Consider the following 27,986-nt stretch of genomic DNA (forward strand, 5'->3'; position numbering starts at 1 on the left):
ACAATATACCTACTGACACTGTTTAATGGTCTGGTTCAAATATGTTTTAAACCATTGGCAATTTCAGGGTCCACTTAGTCAGGGTACAGTTAGATGTTGGCGCGGTGGCGACTGTGTGCCGATAAACAATGCGAGTGACATTGGCGGGAAGAAAGGAAGAAACGCACCGTGCATACAAATGATGGCAGCGGCCAGGGCTCCTGCAACGAAGCACCACGGCCCACGTACGCGCCGCGCGTGTGCTTCAACACCAACACTTCAACAGTAACAGCTACCAGAAATGTACAACTATTATAATTAGAAAATACTTTCACATTTAATCGGGATAGTTAATTAATTAAGTGTTTATTATACTACGAATGAACAATAGAACAAAATAGTATTTACAATTTAGTGTGGTCATCGCGTTTTAAAAGTGAATTATAGCCGAAATAGGTATAATTATAATTTAAAGAGTTAACTTATAATATAATTATAATATTATTTGTGTAAACCAAATCATAATCATCACTAAGTAGGTACATTCAATTTATACATAATATTGTACTGCCACACACTTATCGTATTTTTCTCTATCTAGTGAATTAATATTCAAAACGTTTTATGATCATCAATAATGATTGAAATAATTGTGACAAAGCATATCAAATAAAATATTACTAGTGCATCATCGACATCAATCATATGCCAACAAGTAAAGGATCCAGAAGGTACGTAAATGCCTTATTTAAAGGCACATAAATAATTTATACCTATCAAGTGAGGTTCTTTAGTTCACAAAATAAACCAAACCATTCATATTATTATTTATCTTCCGTAAAAGTAACGTCGCGTCGTTGTATCTATAGTTGCTCTCTCGTTTACTTTGGTAAGTAAACGCGAGAGTAATTATTTTCCAACAATCATGGTTGATTGTTGGAAAACAATTATTGTTGCTAGTAGTCGTTCGTAGTTACCTAGCATTGCGGCCCTAATTATAGTACTAAATAACATCCTTTCATAATTTGTGAGGCTTGGACCACACATTCTTCTGTACGGATTGGTGTCTAACGTTACAAATTCGACTGATAGCAGCAAAATGCACTACGGCAAATAAGATTGACTTGTAGATTGCTTGTGCAATCTTTTGGTTATATTAACATGTAATTTAATATATCATGTATATTTTGATCGCTGATAAAACATAAGAAATCGAAGTCTGTACAATTATATTTGATCGGTCCCGGCAATTATCTAAATTGGCTATAAAATGTTTTATTGTATTGCATCAAAATTTATTTTTACCTGAAAGGACCATTATGAACATTAACTATACAGAATAATATTATACATATCATAATATTCAGTATAGATAAAGTGTATATAATTCATAAAATAACACATTAATCATATTTAATAATACGAACCCTTGCAAACCACCAAAAAAATTTTGTTGGTTAAAAGTTATCATTGTGTATTTATTATTTAATTAATATAAATATAAAATTGCAAGATAAACTTCATTGTGCTTTCGTATTCCACTCAAAAAAATATTTAGATACTTTGACATTAATAATACGCAGAATAAACCGGTAGTATTCAATAAAAATTATTTGTCTCTGTAGGGTAACCATAACATCATTCACATTAGATTTTGTTTTTATTGGGAAAAATTGCAAAACGGGCTTCTTAAATTAAGAGCAGAATATTTGACGTTATTACTATTCATAAAATAAATAATGGTACAGAGACACGACGTAGTAATAAATCGATACATATATCTATGGCTAATGTTAGTTATTTAACTTCTTAATCATATCAAATAAAATGTGGCTAACCCTATGTGATTTTTCAAAAGATTACGAAACAATTCAAAAAGTTTTATTACTTCTAAAAGATTTTGGGAGGGATGTAAACAAAGCACAATGAGGATACATTTTCCTCAAGCGCATTGTTATAGTGTGACGCATCATTTCTCATACTAGTAAGACGTCACGATAATTATCCGTAATATTTCCCATCATTACAAGTGAATTATGAGTCCTATTTTGATTTTAATTTACAAAAAAAATTACACATGTGTTCTATTGTATGGTTGCGTCCTTTTTAATGTCTCCAAAAGAGTCAATCTAGGTGGGATTTGTACTAGCCTTTTCCAGACGTATTACTTATTTTTACATAATGTCTAAAATCAACGGATTTAAAACAATCATTGCCGTCCTTAAGCATCTAATATGTTACGATGGCCGTCGTGGGCGCGTTGTTAAACTTTGAGCAATGCAAATGGAGGTTAAATAGGGAAAAAAACTTGAAAATATAGCAACTCTTTAAGGTCAGAAAATTTTGCCATAGCGTGGCTTATTCAGTCCTATATTTTGAATTAGTGGTAGCACCATGGTAGAGTCGACCCATTCTCTCGAAAGACAAACTGTTCTAAGCGGTCACACACCTACCAGGGTTGTTGTTTAATAGATTCTGCTGTGTAGAAGCATTTATGTATTATGTTGTAAAATTATTGAAACTGATATTGTATTTACGAAACATAACATGTTTTAAGGTCTCAGTGTGACTAAAATGTGGGTGTAATGCCAATGTCCTTTGTGATGAAAAATTAGGGGTAGCTCATACTAGTAAGTTGCGATATTAACCATGGGGCGAATAACTTACTGAGCTTACTTTTTATTTGTAATTATAAATAAATAATTCAAGAAGACTCTACATAATGCATCATTATGGTTCTGTAGTTCCAATTATTATCAAAAAAATGTTAAATTTAACACTATCCTATCAATGCCTGCAATATTAAACCTGTTTTAATTAACTGCGTAGGTTAGTAAGGTTCCTAGTGTTGGGTATCGTTGCGTCGCAAATAAACAAAAATAATGAAAGTTTACAGAGACTTATTACAAACGAGTATTATACTGGACATGTTTTATGGGCATTAAAACAGAACACGTGTCCCCAAAACGTATAATTCATGCGCATAAGCACGGGTGCAAGATGTTATGCGAAGCTCGATGACACCGAAGTATTTAACACTAGGCGAATCGCGCGGCGCCCGCTCAGTCGCGCGACACACGCGACGCATGCGCAGCCTCAATTGCTGAAGAGTAACACGCATCCACACTCGCTCATTAATAACATTGACCATTAGGTAGGTTTTACAAAAATATTATTCAAGTGTGTGCATAACTGAGTTTAAAAATAAAGAATTCAAAAACATAAATTCCAAATGTTTTCGTTGTTACAGATAAAAAGGCTCCCCGAAATGGGGCACAAATTTGCAACATGGGTAAGTCATTTTTTCATTTCGATTGTTTGTGTGTGGAAATTGAAGAAAACATTCCCGTAAATAATTATAGCGTTGTCTGTGTTTAATAACTAAGTGGGTCTTTATTTTTTATTTCTTTTGTTTACCAAGAGTACAATTTCCCCTATGAATTAATTGATTTAGATACAATAACTGCCTAAATGTATTAATGAAAACCTTTTTTCTGCCATTGCAATGCATTTTTGTTACTTTAAATTATCAATGAAATTTGTTATTCTTTGTACGCCTACTTTGAAATTTAATTGGCCAAAAACAGGTTGCAACCACAATAATTAAAACAGTACTTATAATTAATAGAGCAAACTATTAGGTACATTTGACCGGTTTATTTATTAATACGTTCGTATTGTAATAATTTCACTAAGTGTCTTAACAAATTGCATTTGTCATAAATTATTCGCTACTTCATAGTAATATTAGTGTTATTGTATTCTAATGGTGTATGTATGTAGGTCCGAAAATTTCTCTTTGGTGCACGCATAAGCAGGCACTTGTACATAGTTAATTTCATATGCGCGACATAAATACCCAGCTTTTATTGTACGTTACAACTTACAAGGGAACGTGAGTCACGAACCACCTGCGAATATATGGGCCAGTAGGACTCACGTGGCCGCGAAACAGGAATCGGGATCGGCTGGTTGAAATACATAGAAAGTAGGAGTTCATCTCCCCCGTATGGCCCGTAGTACATACCATATTTGCATACACGGCAGGCGCATTATTTTCATAAAGTATTGATGGTGTTTTGTCTCAGAAGTAACGGGATGACAATAATATTTACCTTCTAAAAAAGAGTATGTTTAAAAAAATAACGGTGTAAATGTATTGCCAATAACTACGGCAAATACATTTTGTTGACGAAACTCTACTTGTGGTTTGCGTTACTGGGAAATGACTAATAATTTCATTACGATTTAAAACATCTGTCTTGAGTTCATTTACTTTAAGTAACCTACCTAAGTTTACCAACATTTAAATGAATTCAGAAAAGGTACTTGTCTGAAATTGCCTTGTTTGTATAAGTAATATAGTTTCATTTCAGTTCCAAATTTTTTTAATTGGTATTGAAAGTTATTTGTGCGCACCATAGTCTCGATTAATAAGTTTACTATTCTATTTATATGTTGTTATACATAAACATACATGTGGAATAGTTCATACAATTTAAAATATAATTCTATAGGTAGTTAAAGATATTGCCCATATTAAAGGACATGATTGTGTGTGTAATAGTATGCGAGGCACGCACATGGACATCGTTCGATCGTCGCACCCTGGCCTTCATATACTCACAATGTCATGACGATCCTGTAGTTTCCTAGTACACGTAAATTTTTATCAAAAGCTCGTAATATTTCTAATATCGTCCACTCTTATTTGTTATGAAGATACTGGATCTTTTGCCAAATCATAATACGGTCCTATTTAATAATTTTATTACAGTTACACTTAATTATCATCAAATCCATTTCAACTAGCTCATTTGAGAATAGGCAATTAACATAAAATTATTACTATAAAATATACCTCACCGGTTAGGGCAATAACACCAAGACTATAAATTTATGGCCGCTGATAATCAAGACCGAATCCAAAAATATAAAATCTCGTCCTAATCGTTAGCGAAATGTCACGCGAAAACACCTTGGACTGGTTGGGATGATGACGATGACCCCGCAGGCAGCCGGCGCGGCTACCTGCCTCTGATGCCTGTATGCAAATTGTGTTGTTTTCCGAACGACTCGTGTCAACGTACTAGCAATGGTTTTGTAGCAATTTATTAGATCAAGTCGCCTCATTCGAAATAGTGAAACAAATCATCGGCTATACCTATTATATAGACCGGCTGTAGGTATCTATCAAATAAACACTAAAAACTAGTATTTCACATAAAATATATTATCTTTGGATTATTTAAATTCGATAATTTTTAGCGCATAAAATGTATAAAAATGTGTGTGTGTATAAAAATTAACAGGTAAATGTCCCGACATTCTGTATTATAGAAATTGTGTGTTTACTAGTAGGACCTATGAACCCTGAATAAACATAAACCTTGGTGACCCCATCTCAAGTGTTGATTTTAATTCTTGAGTCTGTCAAGTTATGTAAATTATGCGAAGACCGCGTGCGATACTTGATCCATAAGTCAATGACCGCTTCCGCCCACATTTCTTATTTTCAGATTAGGCATCTTCTTTGGGAACCATACTTAACTCGTCGATAATAATATAGCAAGTAAACAATTGTATTTTTTGTACGTTGGCAAAGGCTTACAATAAGTAGTCATTTAAACTCCTTTATGTCCTTTTTTGCGACCTTTTCGCGTATCGGTATTAATAGCGTCTTGTGATTCGTCTATTTGTCCCGAAGTAATTCGATTACTATTTGCATTGTTGACGGATGTAGGTATACAAAGCTTTTTGTGGTAGGTCGACAACCTCCTAAAGTTTGTACACTCAAATTCTTACGTGTTGCAGTGGGTGACAGGAATACGAAGAAGTTTCTTAATAAGAGAACAACATGCATTCTGTTTATACCTAGTACATTCTATATTCTTACCTTGTATATTTTTAATATATAATGTGAATGACGAGATAAGACAAGTAAAACGCTCATAAGCATGCGTAGTTCTATTTCTGCCTCCTAGTAGCAAAAGGCAAGAACTGTAAGGGATATTAAAGTCGAACTACTTACCTAAAGTTAGGAAACTTCACACCTGGTCTCTCAGGGTGAAGAGCATAATGCCGTATCATAGTGTTTTTATAATAATATGGGTATTGTTACTACTGTTTACCTACTTATCGCGTCATTAAATGGAATAAATAAACCAATCAAGGTATAATTGAACTGTTGTTTGGGTTATCTACGAAATGCCACAAAAACAGCCTATTTCAAGGATACTCTCAAATAAGATGGAATGTAAAACAACAACAATTTCTGATCATTAATCATAAAGTTTATAATTAGCCATATTTCTCTTGTTGCAGTCATTATGGCTATTGATGCTATACGCCAATGTATTAGCGTCTCCACATACATCCCCTAGGACCTTCACACAAAGTGCAGTTGAGACAGTTCCGTACCACGAACCCATTGCTCCACCCGTACGAGCATCCGTTGAAAGTGTACCGCTCAGGTAAATATACATAAAAAAGTTCAGTAATTATTCCTAAAACAAATGCGAATGTAATACGTCCTTTGAAGGCGTGTTACGAGTATCAATTTTGTAAAGGTGATTTTGTTTTAGGAGTATACGCGATGAAGGGGAAGGCAGAGTACCCCTGCGTGATGCAGTTGAAAAACGACCTATTGAAGTCTACGACGGAGACTCGGCGTTTAAATTCGCGGAGGTAAAAAAATTTATGATAAGTATTAGAAAATACTGTGTTGCCTAAATAAAATTCAATATTGATTTTTTTTGTTCTAGGATGCAGAAGTTATACCCAATAATTTAAAAGATTATTACGGAGCGGCAACGTATCTTAACAAGTGAGTAAAAAAAAATTAAATTGTTTTCTCTAATTTATATTCTTTGAAATGTACTAAATTCATTATTTTTGTAGCAGCACTAACCGCAATGATGAAAGACTTCAACTAGGAAATGCAAATTTACAAGGTATTTGTACAATTTGATCGGTCGTATCCTTGACAATAAATAAAAATAAGTATTTAAGCGTTATTTTCCATTTAGAAATGCATCAGACATCTGGTGGGAGTGCAGTTCGCCGGATCGTAGTGTGCTATGTCGAGTCCTGGGCTGCATATAGGGCACCACCTTTGGCCTTTACCGCAAGCTTGGTACCTCGCTCCTGTACGCATTTACATTATGCCTTCGCTACCGTACATCCTCATACATACGCCGTGGTGCCATCAAATGAAGACTACGATGTCGTTAAAGGTTGGAATACTAAAAATGGTATATTACTCCCAATTTTTTATAGAATTATATCGACTAATGAATACCTTTTTGATATTTTCAGGTGGCTACCGTATCGCCACGGGCTTAAAACGTCGCATTCCTGGATTGAAAGTTATTCTAAGTATCGGGGGAGAAGGAACTGATCGCCTATTTAGTGAAATAGTGCAAGAGCCAATAAGACGCAGTTTATTTATTGAAAGTGCTTTGAACTTCTTGCAAGAGCATGATTTTGACGGTCTGGATCTTCATTGGGTTTATCCGGGTACGGTATTCAATTTGTTAGTATTATTTACTTGTTAAATGATTGCAGTTCAAGACTAAAGTCTATTTTATATAATTCCAGGCGAAAAAGATGACAAAGAACGGGAAATGCTCACGTCTCTACTTTATGAAATAAGGGAAAAATTTTCGCCATACGGACTTCTTCTTTCAACCGTGCTACCACCGTTCAGGTAAGTTACGAATAAGTCATGACAATTCATAGATATTTTTTTATGTGATAAGCAAATAAAATACGTTTGTTCCGTAGATATCAAATTGAAGACGGATACGATCTCAGTGCTGTAAGTGGTGCAACAGATTATACGATCTTGCAAGCTTGGGACATGACTCACGGGAAAAGAGACGATCCTCCCGCCAGAGCTGTACAGCACAGCGCTTTACACAGAGATCCTGGAGCAGCCTCCAGGGACCAACGATATGACAACATCGTATGTTTTTTATATCTGAAAATAAATAATTTAAGCATATGAACTATTATCATATAATTTAATTGCTTCTGTTGTAGGAATTCATGGTGAAATATATAGTTCGACACGGAATGGCCCCTGAAAAATTAGTGCTCGGCATACCTTTATTCGGTCGCAGTTATACCTTAGCACCATCGACACATCCGTCACCGGGAGCTCTGATAAGCGGCTGGGGAGAAGAAGGGCCTTACACTCAAACCAAAGGATCTTTAGCTTACTTTGAGGTACCTATCATGTATATAATAATACTAGCTTTTGCCCGCGGCTCCGCCCGCGTTATAAAGTTTTTCAGACTAAAGTTTTCCGTTATAAAAGTAGTAGTTTCCCGGGAGCCTATGTTCTTCCCGGGGTCTCAAACTGTCTCCATACTAAATTTCATCTTAATACGTTAGGTAGTTTTTGAGTTTAACACGTTCAGGCAGACAGATGCAGCGGGGAACTTTGTTTTATAATATATTTTTTAGAACTTTTTAAGTGAAACAATCCCGTCATACATCATTGTTGCATAACTTTAACCGTTTACGCAGCGCAGGCAACGGAAGCGCTCAAAACTCATAATTTTCCCCGTTTAAGCAACATGTTTCATTACTGCTCCGCTCCTACTGAATATAGCGTGATGATATATAGCCTATAGCACTCAACGAACAAAGGGCTATCCAACGCAAAAAGATTTTTTTTAGTTTGGACCGGTAGTTCCTGAAATTAGCCATTACTGCTCCGATCCTATTGGGTATAGCGTGATGATATATAACCTATAGCACTCCACGAACAAAGAGCTATCTAACGCAAAAAGATTTTTTCAGTTTGGACCGGTAGTTCCTGAGATTAGCCATTACTGCCCCGCTCCTATTGGGTATAGCGTGATGATATATAGCCTATAGCACTCCACGCACAAAGGGCTATCCAACGCAAAAAGAATTTTTCAGTTTGGACCGGTAGTTCCTGAGATTAGCCATTACTGCCCCGCTCCTATTGGGTATAGCTTGATGATATATAGCCTATAGCACTCCACGAACAAAGGGCTATCCAACGTAAAAAGAATTTTTCGGTTTGGACCGGTAGTTCCTGAGATTGGCGCGTTCAAACAAACAAACAAACAAACTCTTCAGCTTTATATAATAGTATAGATTATACATAAAATTTATATCACTTAAAGAAAAACAATTGTGATCGATGTAAAATAAAATTGGATTCTCTTCATCTATGTATTTCATTTTAGATTTGTATGGCAGAAAGGGAAGGTAAAGGAGTCACTGGGGTAGATGACGCTGGTAATTCATACGCTGTATTCGACAATCAATGGGTTACTTACGACACACCATCAACTGTTATAGAAAAGGTAAGTGGGTAAAAAGTACGTAAAAGGAATGAAATGTAAATTATTTGTCTATATTACTAAACTTCTTTGTTCGTCCACAGATGAAATTTGTGATAAACTCAGGTTTAGCTGGAGCGGCAGCTTGGGCAATTGACATGGACGATTTCAGAGGACTATGCGGCTCTCCATTCCCTATACTTGGCGCCATTTCAGTCACTTTGAACGGTAAAAAATGTACAAATTAATTCTTTTTTTATGTTACTACAAGCTAAAACATATTTTTTCTAAAATACAGGTGAAGCTGTCCAAACCGACCAGTCGTCTTTGAAAATTGGATCTTGCGATTCAGACACCCCCTATCTTGCCTCAGACGAAGATTCTTGTGCTCATTTCCATTTCTGTACTGGTGGTATCAGCTACAGGATGTCATGTGAAGAGCAGCGATTATATGACCCTTCAACAGGTTTTTGTGGGTAAGTTCTATGTTCTATGTTGAGGGGCTCCTTTTTCTGCATTTAGCCCGTAGAAGGTCGAGCCGCTGTGCGTGAAAATATCATGATCATACGAATATCATGATCAAATTTAATTTGTTAGATAGTTAGGTTACATATTTTTCTATCATCAGACATCAAGATGTTGCTAAATGCCTGCCTGGACAAAGCCTCAGAATAAGTGTTGAAGACGCAGCAGGTTACCTATCGCAAGTTTACGAATCGGACTTTGTGGTAAGTATACGTGAAAAATTGGTACTTTCAAAAAGATACGATTTGATATGAATGTAAAATGACTAATGGTCGTGTACAACTTTGCAGTGGAACCAAGCGCCTGTCAAAGAAATTTGGCATGATGTAGAGCGACTTACTTTCGACGAAGTTGATATTAAGAAAAGTGAGTAAAAATTAGAAGTCCTTGCACTATCAAACTATTTATATAGAGCTACTTAAATATAAAATAACACCCTACATAATCAAGACAACTAATATCATAATAGAAAAATAAAAAAACACTAAACACGCATTGTCAATCTAATTAATCTCATTACAGACAAAGAGAACGACAAGCGTGTCGTTTGTTACATGACGAGCTGGGCTTTCTACAGACGTGGAGACGGAAAGTTTGTGCCGGAGCACATCGACACACGGCTTTGCACCCACGTGATATACGCATATGCCTCGCTATCTGCAGATGAACTAATTGCCAAAGAGTTCGATCCTTGGGCAGATTCAACCAATAGTAAGCATTTGAAAAACAATAATTAAAATACGAATGTATTTTCAATGGTTTCTAAGTTATATGACAACTATTTTCAGATCTCTACGAAAGAGTAACGTCTTTGAAAGATGTAAAGGTGCTGTTAGGTTTGGGAGGTTGGACCGACTCCGCTGGTGACAAATACTCTCGCTTGGTCTCGTCCGCAGCATCGCGATCAAAATTCATAGAGAAAGTGATACCATTCCTGAGAGCGAATAATTTCAAAGGTCTTCATTTAGATTGGAACTATCCAGTTTGCTGGCAAAGTAATTGCAAAAAAGGAGCTGTTTCTGATAAACCAAATTTCGCGAAGTTTGTTCAGGTAAATACAAATATATTTTTGTAATACCTCTACTCATTATAATTCAATCATTTGACCTATACTATTTGTTTATAGGAACTAGGTAAAGCATTACACAGCGCTGATATGGAGCTTGGCGTCGCAATATCAGGGTACAAAGAGGTTATCGAGTCCGCTTACGACTTTCCATCTATATCCAGAGACGCAGATTTCCTCAGTGCTATGACGTATGATTATCATGGAGGTTGGGAGAGAAAGACTGCGCATCACACACCATTAATCCCACCGACTAAGGATGCTCTTTCTTATTATTCTGTCGTAAGTATTATCATACATGGGTATTTAAAGAAGCATTTGAAATATTGAAAATATTGTTTGAGGTGTGATGGAAGTTATTGATTTTTATTAATTGATTTAGGAATATGCAATCAAAGCAATTATAAGTGGTGGAGCGGATCCAAAGAAAGTTCTCCTTGGATTGTCGTTCTACGGTCAGTCATATAGATTGGCGGATAGCAATGGACCGAAGGGTCCTGGGGCTCCAGCGGCGGGACCTGGTGAACCCGGAGAGTTCACCAAACAACCCGGAATGATGGCTTACTATGAAATTTGTTATAGAGGTAAAAATAACTCATTAATAATATCATTATTATAGATTGGGTGATTCTGTGTTCGTTTTCAAAGCGTGGCAATAATTTTAAAGCAATTTCTTAACATGATTTAAAATTGAAGCGTCCATAGGATGATAACAACCAACCAACTAACCAAGCAATCTTCATAAAAAATTTACCGTTTCTGCAACGTGCTTTAAAATGTGTATCGTTTATTTCACAGTTAAAAATTTGCGCTGGAAAACCGGTAGGCAGGAAAGTGCAGGTCCATACACTTACTCAGATAACCAATGGATCGGATATGACGACCCAACGTCTATCACCGAAAAGGTAAATTAATTCACGTCTATCATAGTCCAAATAAAAACAATTATTGATTGTAGGTACTCATTTATTATATTTTTAGATATAAATATAATACAAGAGTTAAATTTGTTTTTAAGATGAGTCAAGTAGTTGAGTTATTATGTACCATAGCATAATATTTAAACACTCCTATATTAATTATTTGTTTAAAGAATTTTCAAATTTAATATAAAAAACGATTACGAAGTTACAAATAAGGACTAATTATTGTCAATTGATAACTAATTTCTTGTAACTATTAATCTCCTATGTCTAGGTGGAATGGGCAATGCGTCAAGGTCTAGGCGGTGTGACTGCTTGGGCAATAGATCTAGACGACTTCAACAACCATTGCTGCACGGAGCCGTCGCCATTGCTGCGCGCGGCGGGCAGGGCGCTCGGCCGCTCTGTACCCTCGCCACCCACTACTGCCTGCGAGAGACCACCGGAGCCGGTGACACCAGCTCCACCCACCACTACCACTGTTGAATCTGATGGTAAGAGAAAACAATTGCAAGCCATTATCACTTTTGTCTTTGACTGGACGCCATATTCTGCAACTGCTAGTGTACCTAAGGTTCGGTATCGCGCTAAAAATTCTGATAAAATTGTTGAGCTGTGGTGATCACTTTACGTTAGACGCACTTAACACATTATTTAGTCTATATGTCTTTTCTTTATAAAATAATTTTGAAAACATTTTATGTATAAAGGTAAATTCAAATTTACATCATTATATTATACAGGGTCTCTAGGCGGTGGCAGTCATGATCACAACCACGATCAACACACATCAACGACCTGGCCGAACTGGACACCTGCTGCCACGACACCAATCACGACACAGACGTGGTGGCCTCCTGCAACCACCACTACTACCACCACCACAACGAAACGACCTGTTACCACTACAAAGCGTCCGGTTACCACTACAAAGCGACCCGTTACCACTACGAAACCAGCTGACAGTGGTAATTGAAGAATCCGAGTCTAATGCGATAGATTATTCAGTTTTACCGCTCAGCCATGAGTGGAAGCGAGGGTCTCCACATTTCCTGAGTATAATTATATCTATGGCACAGTTTTGATTAGACCTACGCTTCATTTTGACAAATAGTCAAAACTCTAAACTTTTGGTTAAACAATAATATTTTTTACACTTTGAAAACAATAATTATATAAATCATAATGAAATACTCCACATTACAGGAAGCATTGAGGGTGGTTCGTGCGGAGCTGGTGAATACAGTGCGGCTCCAGGAGATTGTGAAGGCTACCTGCAGTGCGAGGGAGGACAGTGGCGTAAACATAGATGTGCTCCTGGGTTGCACTGGGCTGCTAGCGTTAACCGATGTGACTGGCCCAGCTTCGCTAAATGTACAGGTAAATATACCATAAACAGACAAAAATATTATTATATATACTTGTCAAAGAATATATGTAGGTAATGTTAGATGATGAAAATCCATGGAAACGTGGTAGAGCTATGCTCCAATTTTCAGGACATAATAATAAGTTCCTTTATCCGGCAAATGTAAAAAAAATGGAATATATTAAATGCTATCCGATTATACAAAGGTTAGAATTATATTCAATTAAATTTACGGTAACTAGAAAACAAATTGTTTTTACTTCTAGCTACAGCTAGTAGTGCAGCGAGTACAGCAACGTCTACACTGGCTCCGATGACGTCACGACCTCCTCCTAGACCGACTACCAGGCGCACCACGACTACAACTACAACTACTACAACAACGACAACCACAACGACGACTCGAAAACCAACCACTAAACCAACTACAGTTGCGGGTAAGTAACTAAATATTAAATCAAATAATAAAATCGCCTTTCGTCGTCGCCTTAGCATCATATCACAAACTAAAGCGATATAATTCAAAATATCTATTGCGTCTATTAACAATGACGAAGGTCCATTTAACCCGATTTCCACTAACTTCCCTTTATGTAGAATCTAATTATTGTTAAAGCGATTTGTAGACCACATATACGAATATTAGTGCCTATATGTTTCAGCACTTTTTTCACTGTTACTTAGATATTATAATATAGTAGACACACTAACCACGCACAAAGCGGCGATAGCCTAGTTAGGTGTGGAACGGACTGCCGAGACGAATGTCTGCAGGTTCAAAAACCCAAGGGCACACACCTCTGACTTTTCTAAAAAAAATATACGTGTATTCTTTGTGAATTATCGCTTGCTTTAACGGTGAAGGAAAACATCTTGAAGAAACCTGCATACCTGAGAAGTTCTCTATAGGAATTTTGAGGTTGTGTGAAGTCTACCAAACCGCACTAGGCCAGCGTGGTGGACTAAGGCCTAATCCCTCTCAGTAGGAGAGGAGGCCCGTACCCAGTAGTCGGACGGTATATAATACAGAGCTGATGATGACGACTAACCACACAGATACAACCGGGGTGTCAGAAGGACAGTCTTGCACTGGAGAGGTGTACGAGGCAGTGCCCAGTGACTGCAATGCGTACTTGCACTGCGACGGCAACACGTGGCGCCTCCAGCACTGCGCGCCCGGCCTGCACTGGAGCCCGCTACAGAAGCACTGCGACTGGCCCAAGTACGCCAAGTGTCAGGGTACGTGAATATATGACTTTATTTAAACAACGTATGCAATCAAAACCTGCTGTGGTTCCCAAAATAAGTTTAATGTCATATGTTTACAAAGTTATCTTAGAAAGAATAAGTCAAAATTTCACAATTTAACACCTATTTAATACGTAATAGCAATATCTTTGTTTCAAACATGTGTGTACGGAAGACTGATGATTTATAATATATCGTATTTTTAGGTTCAACAGCAGTAATTACCACAACAAGTCCTAGGCCTACCCGACCACCCACAACAACCACTACGGCTTCAGGTATTATAATATATCCATCCAAAAATAATTCAATTATAATATAGTGATTGATTAATTTAAATTACCGAGTGCATCCAACTTCTGAGACTCCAGCAAACCACTGCAATGATACAGCTTTGGCAGTCTGTTGTCAGTGAGATCCCACTTCACCCACTTTCACTCGTTCACTTCAGAAACAGACTTGTTATCACAGCAATGCTCCGCCCTTAGAATTAACGTCTATGAATAAGCGGGTTAATATTTTTATCTCTTAGGGCCGTCAGACAAGCCCAGAGAAGATGGAGAATGCAGTGGCACTGATATGCATGCGTCGGCGTCTACTTGCGACTCGTACTTGCTCTGTGTAAGCGGGCACTGGCGCAAGCAGCTGTGCCCCCCTGGACTACACTGGGACAAACGCACCAACCGCTGTGACTGGATCGAATTCGCTATGTGTGATGGTAATTTATAATTCTAAATTATATTTAATTTATTTAAAACTTTATTGTACACCGTAAATATAAAAAACAAGACAAATTTGTATACAGACGGTAGAAATGATTATGGCGGTCTTATCACTCGAGGCGATCTCTATCAGACAACCATTGGATACAGATGATAAAAATAGTCGAAAGGGCTATTATTATTATAATATTGCGTGTAAAGAATTTTGAACTTTGAATTTTGTTCATAAAACAAAATATGCATTAATCATAATTATTATATGGTTAACTAAGTATTAGCATCTCTACGTATTTACTGAATTTGATCTATAAAGACTCATATCTACTTAATGACCACCTCTGTAGACTTGCAATAATAGATAGGTATAAGTATAATAATTCTCCAATAATAACCACAATATATTCTCACCAGTGAAACCGTCCGCAACAAAATCTCCAGTACCAGTACCTACAACTTCAACAACTAGAAAACCAACAACTACCAGGCGGACTACGACCACAAGTAAAAGACCTATCCTTGACGAACCACGAAAACCTGAAAAGGTAAATTAGGTGTCCATAGAAGTTTAAAGATTTCGTTTTCACGATACATAGAGATTTTTATCATTTAACTGTTAACTTTAAATACGTAATCCAAAATTATAATAAAATTTTAACCACCCATCTTCTATAAAATCCAGACATAGGTAATAATTGTATTCAATCAGTATCCAAAATTGTACAGGTACAGCCATTGACGTATATTCTATAGACACGGATGTCCATGTTAAACTATTTTTTCAAAATCTGGAGTTAGAACTAAAGTTCGTTGCAGCGCTAAAAGAACAATCGTGGTCTAACCGAACTTTTTGAACATGCAGTGCTATAGCGCTTTAAATAGAGTATAAGTAAAATGGCAACCAATACTGAATTGCAGTACAATTCAGTTGAGCACAGTGAGCTTTCGGAACGCCAGATCTAGTACGTAATACATATATATCGATGGGTACAGCATATTATATGCATGCATACAATACTCAAACACGAATATTCAATGACGTTTTACAAATAGACGCGTCATACACTAACAAAATGGCACATAAAAACGGCGCACTATTTGCTATATTCACGTACCTGTACATATAATTACAAATTGGCTCGAAGAAGGAATAAAAAGATGCAGAATACCGACAGTTACGTAACAACGTTAGTGCCGCACGCTCATTGGCCGTTAAGTCGGGCAATTACCTTACTTTCGTCTTGCCAGTATTGAGCTCGGACAACGTATCTATGTAATAAAAACATCTTAGCGAATAATTGTCTAAATATGTACTTTATGTTACAGGGCTGCATCACGGGCACGTACCACGCGCACCCCAAGTGCGAGAAGTTCTACGTGTGCGTGAACAACGCGCTGGTGAGCCAGAGCTGCGCGCCCGGCCTCGTGTGGCGCCCCGACCGCACGCAGTGCGACTTCCCCAGCGCCGCGCTCTGCACCGACCGCCGCCACGGCGTCTCCTCGCCTATTGTCGACGCCACCAACACTGGCTCCGAGCAGTTGCAGGAGGAACAACCAGGTATTTTGCAACTGCATGACCGCATGACCTTGACATCACCGACATTCCTAAGTACAGGAAACAAGTCCTGCAATTATTACGTACTCACAATAAATTATAATTAATCACATTCACCACCATATGTTATAACATAAGATGTTATGTTTTGTCACTCCTTATTATGTTTTATCTGTTTTAAGGTTCTACTTATATATCTAAATAATATAAATAACAAATATTATTATTTTTGCCGCTGTACCAATATATAAATTTGCATGCTGTGGTCTTCTATAATTGAAGAGGCACGTCACATTGCTAATTGTAAAAATGCTACGACATCGATTTTACTATATGTCGTGTATCCTTCGTTGGAGGTCCTTAAATAAATAAATGAACTGCATACCATCATAATTGTCATTGAATCATGCATTAGTGACTTCACAAAAATTACCAGTTTTAAAATACCTACAACCTCTAAAAATGGGACAATATCATTAATGTGCCCTTCGAAATTAGCACTCAGATGTCTATTTATAACAATCATTTTAAAATTTGATCAAAATTATGCGTGTTTCATTGCAGTTTATTGTGAGAATGGACAATATGCCGCTGTACCAACTGACTGTTCCCGTTACCAGCACTGCTTGTTTGGTAAATTCGAAGACTTTTCTTGCAGCGCTGGACTTCACTGGAATCAAGTAAATAAACAAAAATTTATAACTGTCAATTTAATATGTACGGAATATCTACCTATATAATATATTTCATAAATATTTCAGGAAAAGCAAATTTGCGATTGGCCTAAAAGCGCAAAGTGTAAAGTGAAGATACCATCAACTACAACGACAACGTCTCGACCAGTTGAAATGGATCCCATTGTACCTGAAGTTCCTGAAATAGAAGAACCTGAGAAACCGATCATACCATCTAAACCGATCAGCTCTGCACCATCTACTGGCACGCAACCGGAAATTTCAACAAAACCAGATCTCCTAAAAAGTGAGCAATTATATTTACAACTTATTTTACTAATATATTATCTTATCTTACCCTTACTAATATAATTATAGGTGAAAATGTTGATTATGGATGTATGTTAGAAGTAAAAACAAAAACAGCTGAACGAATTTGATTCATGAATGTTAAAACCGTGATAAAAAAAACTAGCCTACATGTTTGCAGAAGCTACTTTTTATCCTTTTTATATTTTTGAAATAAATGGCACTGGCATCATACAAATGGTACTAAGAGTCGCGGTAGTGTTATGGGGATTTTAGCGGAAAAGGCCTTTCACGTGTGCAAAGCCGCTAGCAACAACTAATTTACTGATCAAAATCCGAAAGTACTCGTTGGTTTATAAATGACTTACAAAATATACATGTAACACTTTACTTATTTCCAGGCCGATACAAGCTCGTATGTTACTACACGAATTGGTCGTGGTACAGGCCCGGTATCGGCAAGTATTCCCCTGAAGACATCGACCCCAGTCTCTGCACCCACATCATTTACGGTTTTGCCGTCTTAGGAGCCGACGGCCTTATCACCCCACACGACACATGGGCTGATTTAGACCACAGTTAGTTGCATTTGTTATTTTATCTATTTATTTAATTAGATCCACCAGTTCTTGTTCACAAAAATGTTATGAAAAAATAAAATATAAAACTTAGGGCCATCCGTGGTCATTGTCTTCTGGTTTAAAGGGCATTATAGCCACTGTAACTACTGCATATAATAAGATTAAACATCTCATGTCTCAGGATGGCGAGCGCAGTGAAATACCAAACAATACTTTGTAATTCAAAGTGTTGGAGGGTGTTTCTACTGTTTATGGGCATCATTATATGTCAATACAACTTTATAATTGTTGTTGAAAGTTCGATATTTATTAAAATTTTCTGTTAGGGTTTTATGACCGTGTGGCGGAGTTCAAAAGACATGGTATAAAGGTATCGCTCGGTCTCGGAGGATGGAATGACTCGGCTGGTGACAAATACTCCAAATTGGTGAACGACCCAGCAGCTCGTGCAAGATTTGTTACTCACGTTGTTTCATTCGTTGAAACACACGGATTTCAAGGGTTAGATCTGGATTGGGAATATCCTAAATGCTGGCAGGTAGGACTATTTACTTCTTAAATAATTCGAACAATATATTTAATTTATATCTCCCTTGAATCTATTTTTATCAATACCAACACTTTGATGGTCAATTCGATTATTTTACATTGTGTTAGATTAAGTATAATGCTTAATTTGAAATATGTCATATTCAGTTCAATCAAATTACGTACCTAAAGTATTTATTAATTTTCATGACTACTCGTCTGTCTGATATAAAATTTCAGGAAATGCATAGAATTCGCTTCAAAATATAAAAGTACCAGAACACACCATCATCTAAATAAAAAATAAATATTCCATAAATCTAATATCTCTTCCTAATACTCCAGGTCGATTGCTCAAAAGGTCCAGATTCTGACAAAGAAGCCTTTGCTGATTTAGTCCGAGAATTATCAGCTGTGTTCAAACGCAAAGGTTTGTTGTTATCCGCGGCAGTGTCTCCTAGTAAGATGGTGATCGACGCCGGATATGACGTGCCTGTACTGGCCCGGCATCTGGACTGGATAGCTGTTATGACGTATGACTACCACGGACAGTGGGACCAAAAGACTGGTCATGTCGCTCCCTTGTATTATCATCCTGAAGACGACAATACCTATTTCAATGCTGTAAGTTATTTAAGTATTCTGTTATCTATTACCACTTAAATTCTAATTATCTAATGATCATTATTATCTATTAAATATTATCTATCTTTATAATGTGCAGTTATAAAGATAGATAATATTTATATTTAATCTGCGTTCCCTTGTACATATTTTACGTCAAAGCAAAGATAGAGCTTAGTTTACTTACGACTAATATTATAAATGCGAAAGTTTGTGAGGATAAACGTATGGATGTATATACATATTATTATGTAGTTTTGTTCTACTTTCACGAAAAAACTACTGAACTGATTTGGATGAAACTTTACTGAAATATTGGTTATACATCAGAATAACACATAGGCTACAATTTATAATAATTTTGTGTAATTTGGTCATAATATAACGATACATATCGAGTATGTCGGAAAAAAAAAATATCCCGGAAACTCCTTTTATAAATTTGATGGGGCACAGTATATGATACGTTAAATTTTCCTACCAGAATTACACAATGCACTACTGGATCAAGAAAGGCGCTCCGCCATCGAAGCTCGTGATGGGCATGCCCATGTACGGACAGACGTTCACTATTGATAATAGAGCCGTCCACGGGCTCAATGCGCCTGCGACGGGAGGCGGCTCACCCGGAGAATACACCAGGGCTAAGGGCTTCTTGGCTTATTACGAGGTAGATATTTCTAAACCAGTCAAATTTCAGGTCTTCAATATAGGTACATATCTATCTATATATTTAGTATATAGATAAAGTATTTGTATTTGTATATATCAGTGGTGAAAACTCCATACAACCTGACACCTGTCGGTTTCTCTTACGTTATGTAAAATCTACTTATTAGAAATATTTGCAGACCGCATTTATGTTATTAGTGCCTAAATGTAGTGTCGGGTTCTCTTTCAGAAAATTTCACCCTTGGCCACTGATTTATTTATTTATCATCTAATATCGCAAACCAACAGAAATAAAGCAAAATGCAATACCATACACTACTTTATTATATATTAAAATTTAGAATAGCGTTATTATAATTTTTTAAATGATACAACAATTATGTGATATCAAGCGAGACTTACCTACTCATATTATCATTCAATCGCGTTAAAATAGCAAACTTGGAGTTTGTACCTTGTACTTCCTGATACATGATAAGTATGTAGGGCAAAGATTAGTATGAGACAATTAAATCATCTGATGTCATGATTGAACAATAATGGGTTCATAGTGTAATTTTCGATTTATAATTTTATCTTTGCCCGATTTAACACTAATTTTGTTTTAAAAAATTATGTGTGTATTCTTTGTAAATTATTGCTTGCTTTAACGATGAATGAAAACATCGTGAGGAAACCTGCATACCTTAGAAGTTCTCTATGGGAATTTCGAGGGTGTGTGAAGTCCAACCCGCACTAGGCCAGCGTGGTGGACTAAGGCCTAATCCCTCTCAGTAGTAGAGGCGGCCCGTACCCAACAGTGGGACAGTATATAATACAGGGCTGATGATGATGATGATGATTGTTTTCAGATCTGTGAGCGAATCAAATACAATGGCTGGACTGTGGTCAAAGATCAAATGAACAGCATGGGCCCGTACGCGTACAAAGACAACCAATGGGTATCATTCGACGATCCCGATATTATCAAGAGGAAGGTCAACTTTATCAAATCATTGGATTTAGCCGGTGGTATGGTTTGGGCTCTTGACCTTGACGATTTTAGAAACAGGTATTGTCTTAGAATCTCTAAATGTATGAGTTAATTCAAACTGCAACAAATCTTAAAATGCAATAATTTTAGGTGCGGTCAAGGTAAACATCCATTAATGAACGCTATTAAAAATGGCCTACTGGAGCAGCACGTTGAGGAAGAAAAACCTATACTGTCGGATGAACTGCCTGAACCACCGAACTCTATCGATGAAGATTTCGATATCCAAGTGAAACCAATCCAACCACGGCCGCCGAAGCCCGCGCAAACTACTCAAGCGCCGATACAGACTACGAAGAAACCTTCGACTGCACCTAGCTACACGGATGAGCGATACAAAATTGTGTGTTATTACACCAATTGGGCGTGGTACAGGTAATTATTATATTGATGTCATAAAATGTATACAGAGATGTTTCCGGTGTAATTTTTCTTAAGGAAGGATAGACCAAACCAAAGTTTCAATTTGCTCAAGACAAGGTTCGTATGGATTTGCATAACTAACTCATGTGAGAAAATATTATGCAAGTGAATCAAGAGATATTTTATTCCCCTTCTAACACGTTCATAAAATGCAATAATTGTAAAGTCAATAGAGTTTTTAAAATCAATAATTTTACTATATATTTCTCATGAAACATGATTTTTTCCTACCGCATCACATTGAAAAATACTACTGTTTGTCGCTTGACATAACATTCGTTTTCTTTATCAGGCCTGGGTCTGGAAAATTCACACCAAGCGACATAGATCCATCTTTGTGTACGCATATCGTATATGCCTTTGCGGTCCTCGACAGCGCCCGGTTGGTGATCAAACCACACGACATCTGGCTGGATGTTGAAAATAGTAAGTAATCATCAAATACGTATGATAAATTGTTGTTTTATATTGCATATAACTTTTTGAGAAAACCGTCAATATTGCTATATTTCTTCTTAAAAAAAACTATTTAAATCTGTAACAAAATGCTTTATACCCCTAAAGCATCATTGGATGTTCTTTATATATGTATTCCTCCTAAAGTTAGCTCTTCTTCAGTAGTTAATTTTGTCTCTTTGTTTAGAATTCTACGAAAAAGTAGCAGCTCTTAAAAGTGAAGGCATCAAAGTCGTCCTTGGTTTGGGCGGGTGGGACGACTCGGCGAGCGACAAATACTCGCGACTCGTCAACAGTGCTTCAGCTAGAAGAAAGTTCATAGTCCACGCCGTTGACTTCGTCGAACAATATGGATTTGATGGATTAGACCTCGACTGGGAATATCCGAAATGCTGGCAGGTAAATAAAATACATAATATTTATCTCTATACTTTATTTAGCAAAGTAATTATTGAGGCAATGATCAGGAAGATCGCGTGGTAGTCAATCGGTTTTTGACCAAAATATCGGTAGTTACAACATTTATAACGTCTTGAGATGACAATGCCGTGCCGAACTGTTGATCCACATCCACCCATTGACTGCCATGACTGAACTATACCAATGTAAAGAAAGCTATACAATTATTTTTAACCAAGCGTACCGTTTTAGGTGAACTGTGAAAAAGGACCGAATTCCGATAAACAAGGCTTTGCTAATCTAGTGAAAGAATTACGTGCTGCGTTTACACCTCGAGGTCTACTCTTATCCGCTGCAGTTTCGGCGAGTAAACGAGTGATAGACGCAGGTAATTATATAACTACAAAAACTAATACTCAATTAGAAACTTTAAACGATATTTATACTAAAATTGATTATTTTGAAAACAGGATATGACGTACCGACGTTATCAAGGAATTTGGACTGGATTTCGTTGATGACTTACGACTATCACGGCCAATGGGAGAAGAAAACAGGACATCTAGCACCGATGTATGCTCAAGAAGATGATGACGATATGACATTAAATACCGTAAGTAATAAGATTTTCGAAGTAATGGTGTACTATCGGTGTTACTTATATGCAAATTATGATAATTTTCGCAGGTCATTTATACCTTCACTTGCACATTGATAGTGTGTTTTATAAGTTCAAAAGTTATTATAATTCCATAATATGTTATACAAGTCATATAAATGTTTAATATATTTCCAGAATTTCACAATCCACTACTGGATGAACAAGGGTGCACCCAAAGAGAAACTTATAATGGGAGTACCATTTTATGGTCAATCGTTCTCGTTGATGGAAAATGTTGGTACTGATATCGGAGCTCCTACTTACGCCGGCGGTGAGGCTGGCGATGAGACTAGAGCGAGAGGATTCCTTGCATTTTATGAGGTACCTACATAATATACTTATGCAATAGGTAGGAAAAGAGGTGTGAAAGAGTCACCAGATGGTATAGAAAATCCATACTTATTTCCTATAGAGATAATAGCAATAGATAGATATACTATAGAGCTAATAGCATATAATAACAAGAAAATCGTGGTGACTGTTCAAAAAGACCGCATGCTACATAGAAAATTTGTTTATGTAGTATCTTAAATTCAATATCGAAGATTTTACTGATCATGTATTTTTTCTTTAATTTTAGATATGTGACCGCATAAGAATGAAGGGTTGGGAGGTGTCTCGTGATCCGGGTGGTCGTATGGGACCTCATGCCACGATGCAGGATCAGTGGGTCTCCTTCGACGACGACTACATGGTTAGACACAAAGCTGAATACGTTAGAGCCATGGGCCTGGGCGGTACTATGGCGTGGGCGCTAGATTTAGACGACTTCACTGGACGGTATTGCGGCTGTGGAAAGTTCCCACTATTAAAGGTTATGAACTTCGTACTACGTAACAAAGAAGTTCCACCTCAGTGTTCGCTTGAAGAAAGTAAGCCATTATACATAATATAGTTATATTCTACATACACACACACACACACACACACCTATGCCTTTTATTTCCGAAAGGGTAGGCAGAGAAAAAACTGGTACGCTCGCTGTTCATTTTGCATATTCTTTCATTATTTCGCCCCTAACATATGATGTAATGGCGCACCTATATCTCTGCTAATACAGAGTAGAAAAACCCAATATCACTACCGGACCCGGGAATCAAACCCGAGCTCTCAGTCGTAGGAACAATACAACTACGCCACAGACACAGAAACTAATTAAATTCTATTGTGATTTCATATGTTTACGCGAATTTTAATTATATTCTGTCTGGAATAAAAAATTTATAAATATTCCAGTTTAAATTATAGCACTCCGAAATTAGCATTAAAATACGCACATCCAAAGTTGTTAGGTAATTCAGTTTAGACAAAACATCAATTTACATTCTACATAGCATTTCCTTTATCGAAATATTCAAGAAATTTTATTTTAACAGTCAAGGCACCTCCACCGCCTGAAACAATTGACGAAAACCCTATCGATTCCCCAATATCGGAACCAGAAACACCGTCTAAACCTCAAGATGTACAACATGATACCGAAGATTCTGTAAGTATCTAATTAGATATTTATAATCTTCCCTAATTCTTTAAGAAACAAATGCCAATGAGCCGAAATCAAGCGCTAATAAAATGAAACTTAACAGGGATCAAACTTAGACGGAAAATCGTGTTCAGGCACCGTGTTCAAAGCCGACGAAACTGACTGTACGAAATACTACTTGTGTATTAACGGAGAGTTCACGCAATTGACTTGCCCTGATCCGCTTCATTGGAATAAGGTAATAACACCATCTCCTTAAAATTCTACTTGAAAACTGAACAAATAAACGTAAAAAGAAAATATACTGACTGTTCAATGAATGTTGACTTTTAGAATCACTGCGACTGGCCAGGAAAAGCAAGATGCAATACTAAATCGCAGCTGAGAATTACTGGACATGGCGGTCAAGAAAGTCAACCGGAGAGACCTATCGTAGCATGTTATTTCACTAATTGGGCATATTACAGGTATTACAAATTTAAATAGCCTTATAAAATCGAGTAATATTATATCTAGTAATAATCTAGTATTGAAAAAATATAGTCTTACATAATCATGTCCACATTTTTTATGCTTTTTACTTCTTACAGAAAAGGCAATGGCAGCTTCGGTCCTTCGGAAGTTGATCCATTACTGTGTACTCATATTATTTACTCCTGGGCACATTTGGATGGTTCGACATACAAAATAGTACCAGGAATTCCAGAACTCGATATTGAAAACGGTAAAAATATAGTTTCATATGCGTAGGGTTTAAAATTGGAGTGGAAGCAGAGTAGAGTGGGGAAAATATGGGAATGAAAGTGTTTTGCCTATCACAGTGTTCTTTTAACGCGACGCCATGCACGCTACTCTATAATGTTCTCGAATTCTATATTTGTTAATCACATATCCTTAAACCGCAAATTGATCTTATGGTTCATATTACAGATTTCTACGGAAAAATGACCGAATTACGCCAAACTGGAATCCAAATGATCCTCGGTGTTGGCGGGTTAGCAGATTCGGAAGATGACAAATGGAGAGAGATGACGTCATCTCCCGAATATAGAAGGGTTTTCATTGATTCCGTTTTCAAAGTATTGCAAAAATGGAAGTTTGACGGAGTACAAATTGCTTGGCAATATCCAGTTTGCAAACAGGTAACAATGTTAAATAATTAAAGCCACTACATATTTACATAGTCAGTTGATGGTTACCATACATTTACAATCATTTGACCTAAAACCTTTAATAACATAGTAAGTACTACGTTATAGGAATACACAAACACAACAAAAAGAAAACAAAGAATTAAGTTCTCCTTGCAGTTCATTATAATCCCCCATCTAAACTAGAGTCATATGAGCTAAGTCAAAACTATATCTGCAATTGTAGTACTAATTTACTTAGTGTCCTTGCATGTTGTTCATATAAACTTTACGCATTTTCCCAGGCCCCGTGCACAGACGTATCCCATATGGCTGACAGGGACAACTTCGCGGACCTCCTCTCTGAATTGTCGAAGACTCTACATCATTACGACCTTGAACTCTCTGCCATGGTATCCGCTAGCCCTGAAATAGCTGCACTGGCCTACAAGCACCACGTGCTGACGACGGAACTGGACTGGATCTCTATCGCGGCCAACGATTACTTCGCTTCGTCTTCTGGAAGAACAGCGTATTTAGTGCCATTGAAGAGTGATATTAATGGAATTAACAGCTTTGTAAGTAAACAGTTACTCTGCAAATTGTTATGTTTTCTTATTATATTCCTACTTACCTGCACATATTAGAGAACTGCTGTCCTATATTGATTTATTTTTTCAGAACTCATCTCTATCATACTGGACGAATGTAGTGCCTCCTCGGAAACTAGTATTAGGTGTGCCGGCGTATGCGCGTACCTACACACTACGCAGTGCCTCTAACACCATGGTCGGCGCGCAAGTCGCCAGTCCTGGAGAGCCTGGACATTTCACGCAAGTTCCTGGTCTACTGGCATATTATGAGGTTAGTAGCTGATTTAAAGTTATACATATTCATTAAAAACAATACGGTTAGCGATAGCGCACTCAACAGCCAAATAAGTACATTGCTGTATTTACCAAGCAATATATTATGTTATAATGCGTTTTGACAAAAACGTCACAACTTTGTCCTCTCTGTGTCTGCCCAAGACTTTTGTAACAACACTGTCGCAATATATATCGCTGTTCATCCTGGAGTCCTTCTTAGTTTTATTTATAAACCATCAGGATTAAAATGAAAGCATATTGCAATATCACTTTAAATGATTGCAGATATGCCGCGCGCTTCGTTCGCATGAGTGGAAGGAAGTCCAGTCCGAAGAAGGCACGTACGCCACGAGCGGGCGGCAGTGGGCGTCGTACTTGCGTCCTGGCGAGGCGCACGCGGCGGGCGCGGCGGCGGCGCGGGCGCGCGCGCGCGGTGCGGCGCTGTGGGCGCTCGACCTGGACGACTGGCGCGGACAGTGCGCCTGCGCACCACGACCCGTGCTCACTGCTTTACGGCAAGGACTTCTCGACCCCGCTCTGCCTCCGACTCTATGCCTTTACAAATAGATCTACCTCTGTGGTGCCAGGGCCGCGGGTCTGTGTTAGACCCAATCTACAAAATGTATAAAACGTATTTTACATTTTTTCTCAATGTCAGGTGATGCTCTGGCACTCCTCTCATGTCTGTTGGCCTCGTTCCGAGGCGATAAGGTCCTGGTTAACTACTGTACATTCTTAAAAGATACGTATTTCTGGTGTCTACAATTTCAAAGAACCAAAATTAAAATTAGTAATGCGTATTATATACCTCTACATTTGTAATTATATTTTAGAAAGTAAAACGTACTTATGTAGGTGTGATCTGCTTTAAAAAAGACTTGGTAATTTTAAGTGTCTTAACGAAAAATGTATTAATAAATCATTGTGATATTTCGGGTTAATATGTTTTGTAATACACTTAAAGTATTATGACAATTCTTTGACTTTTACTCGACTATTTAGATTATTACGAGTAAACTCTTACTGTAGGTAACATTGAGTAAAAGTGCAAGGACCAAGATCTTTAAGGACATACTAAATGTATTATTCAGTACGTCATGCGTCTAAGTGAATATTTAATATTTAATTTCTCCATCATGGATCATCATTTCTTTATTTAACGAAATAAAATATCATAAAAACTACACCTACGACTACCCATTTTCTTTTAACGTAAAAAGTTATAAACTGTCATTTTTTCCTATTGGCAGAGTCCATAATATGTGCTTGTAATAATATAGGTCATATTGTTGTTTATTCCGCTTCGAGATACAAGGAAACAAGCAAAATCACAATGCATTTATGGAAAAGAGGTTAATTCACAATTATATGTATAAAGATTTAATATCACATTTTACAACAATTATGAATAAACATATTTTTTGTATTAACATTGTTATT

At 37.1% G+C, this 27,986-nt stretch overlaps 1 protein-coding gene across 3 annotated transcripts; it reads left to right on the forward strand.

The window, feature by feature from the left end:
- Nucleotides 1–594: 594 nt before the first annotated feature.
- Nucleotides 595–27,976, forward strand: LOC115443140 (probable chitinase 10). 3 transcript variants are annotated; one of them, XM_030168419.2, is made up of 52 exons: nucleotides 595–710; nucleotides 3,230–3,271; nucleotides 6,304–6,452; nucleotides 6,564–6,666; nucleotides 6,744–6,805; nucleotides 6,880–6,932; nucleotides 7,008–7,214; nucleotides 7,297–7,497; nucleotides 7,579–7,687; nucleotides 7,765–7,945; nucleotides 8,023–8,208; nucleotides 9,204–9,323; nucleotides 9,404–9,527; nucleotides 9,598–9,775; nucleotides 9,928–10,027; nucleotides 10,115–10,190; nucleotides 10,347–10,535; nucleotides 10,613–10,875; nucleotides 10,951–11,172; nucleotides 11,273–11,474; nucleotides 11,689–11,795; nucleotides 12,088–12,307; nucleotides 12,557–12,781; nucleotides 13,020–13,193; nucleotides 13,449–13,619; nucleotides 14,239–14,421; nucleotides 14,637–14,708; nucleotides 14,963–15,148; nucleotides 15,564–15,694; nucleotides 16,476–16,707; nucleotides 17,269–17,384; nucleotides 17,466–17,685; nucleotides 18,089–18,265; nucleotides 18,595–18,806; nucleotides 19,142–19,420; nucleotides 19,905–20,090; nucleotides 20,944–21,143; nucleotides 21,216–21,500; nucleotides 21,841–21,974; nucleotides 22,192–22,403; nucleotides 22,656–22,791; nucleotides 22,874–23,016; nucleotides 23,200–23,385; nucleotides 23,645–23,936; nucleotides 24,441–24,553; nucleotides 24,651–24,785; nucleotides 24,881–25,014; nucleotides 25,138–25,271; nucleotides 25,478–25,689; nucleotides 25,983–26,255; nucleotides 26,359–26,541; nucleotides 26,832–27,976. In XM_030168419.2, exons 2-52 carry the CDS (start codon nucleotides 3,248–3,250, stop codon nucleotides 27,111–27,113), a joined length of 8,694 nt encoding a protein of 2,897 aa, XP_030024279.2. In that variant the 5' UTR covers nucleotides 595–710; nucleotides 3,230–3,247; the 3' UTR covers nucleotides 27,114–27,976. The 3 variants fall into 3 exon arrangements, with proteins under 3 accessions (XP_030024279.2, XP_030024281.2, XP_030024278.2); XM_030168421.2 differs by lacking the exon at nucleotides 595–710 and adding an exon at nucleotides 2,907–3,133 and having other exon boundaries at nucleotides 6,883–6,932; XM_030168418.2 differs by lacking the exon at nucleotides 595–710 and adding an exon at nucleotides 2,908–3,133.
- Nucleotides 27,977–27,986: the final 10 nt, after the last annotated feature.

The sequence above is a fragment of the Manduca sexta genome, chromosome 17, assembly GCF_014839805.1.
Source record: "Manduca sexta isolate Smith_Timp_Sample1 chromosome 17, JHU_Msex_v1.0, whole genome shotgun sequence".
NCBI lineage: Eukaryota > Metazoa > Arthropoda > Insecta > Lepidoptera > Sphingidae > Manduca > Manduca sexta.

What these genes read in the sequence shown, in the direction of transcription:
- LOC115443140 (XM_030168419.2), top strand. Translation starts at nt 3,248, where the DNA reads ATGGGGCACAAATTTGCAACATGG. An exon ending in TTGGGCAGATTCAACCAATA is followed by an intron (nt 10,536 to 10,612) that starts GTAAGCATTTGA and finishes AACTATTTTCAG; the next exon opens with ATCTCTACGAAAGAGTAACG. An exon ending in ACCAATTGGGCGTGGTACAG is followed by an intron (nt 21,501 to 21,840) that starts GTAATTATTATA and finishes TTTCTTTATCAG; the next exon opens with GCCTGGGTCTGGAAAATTCA.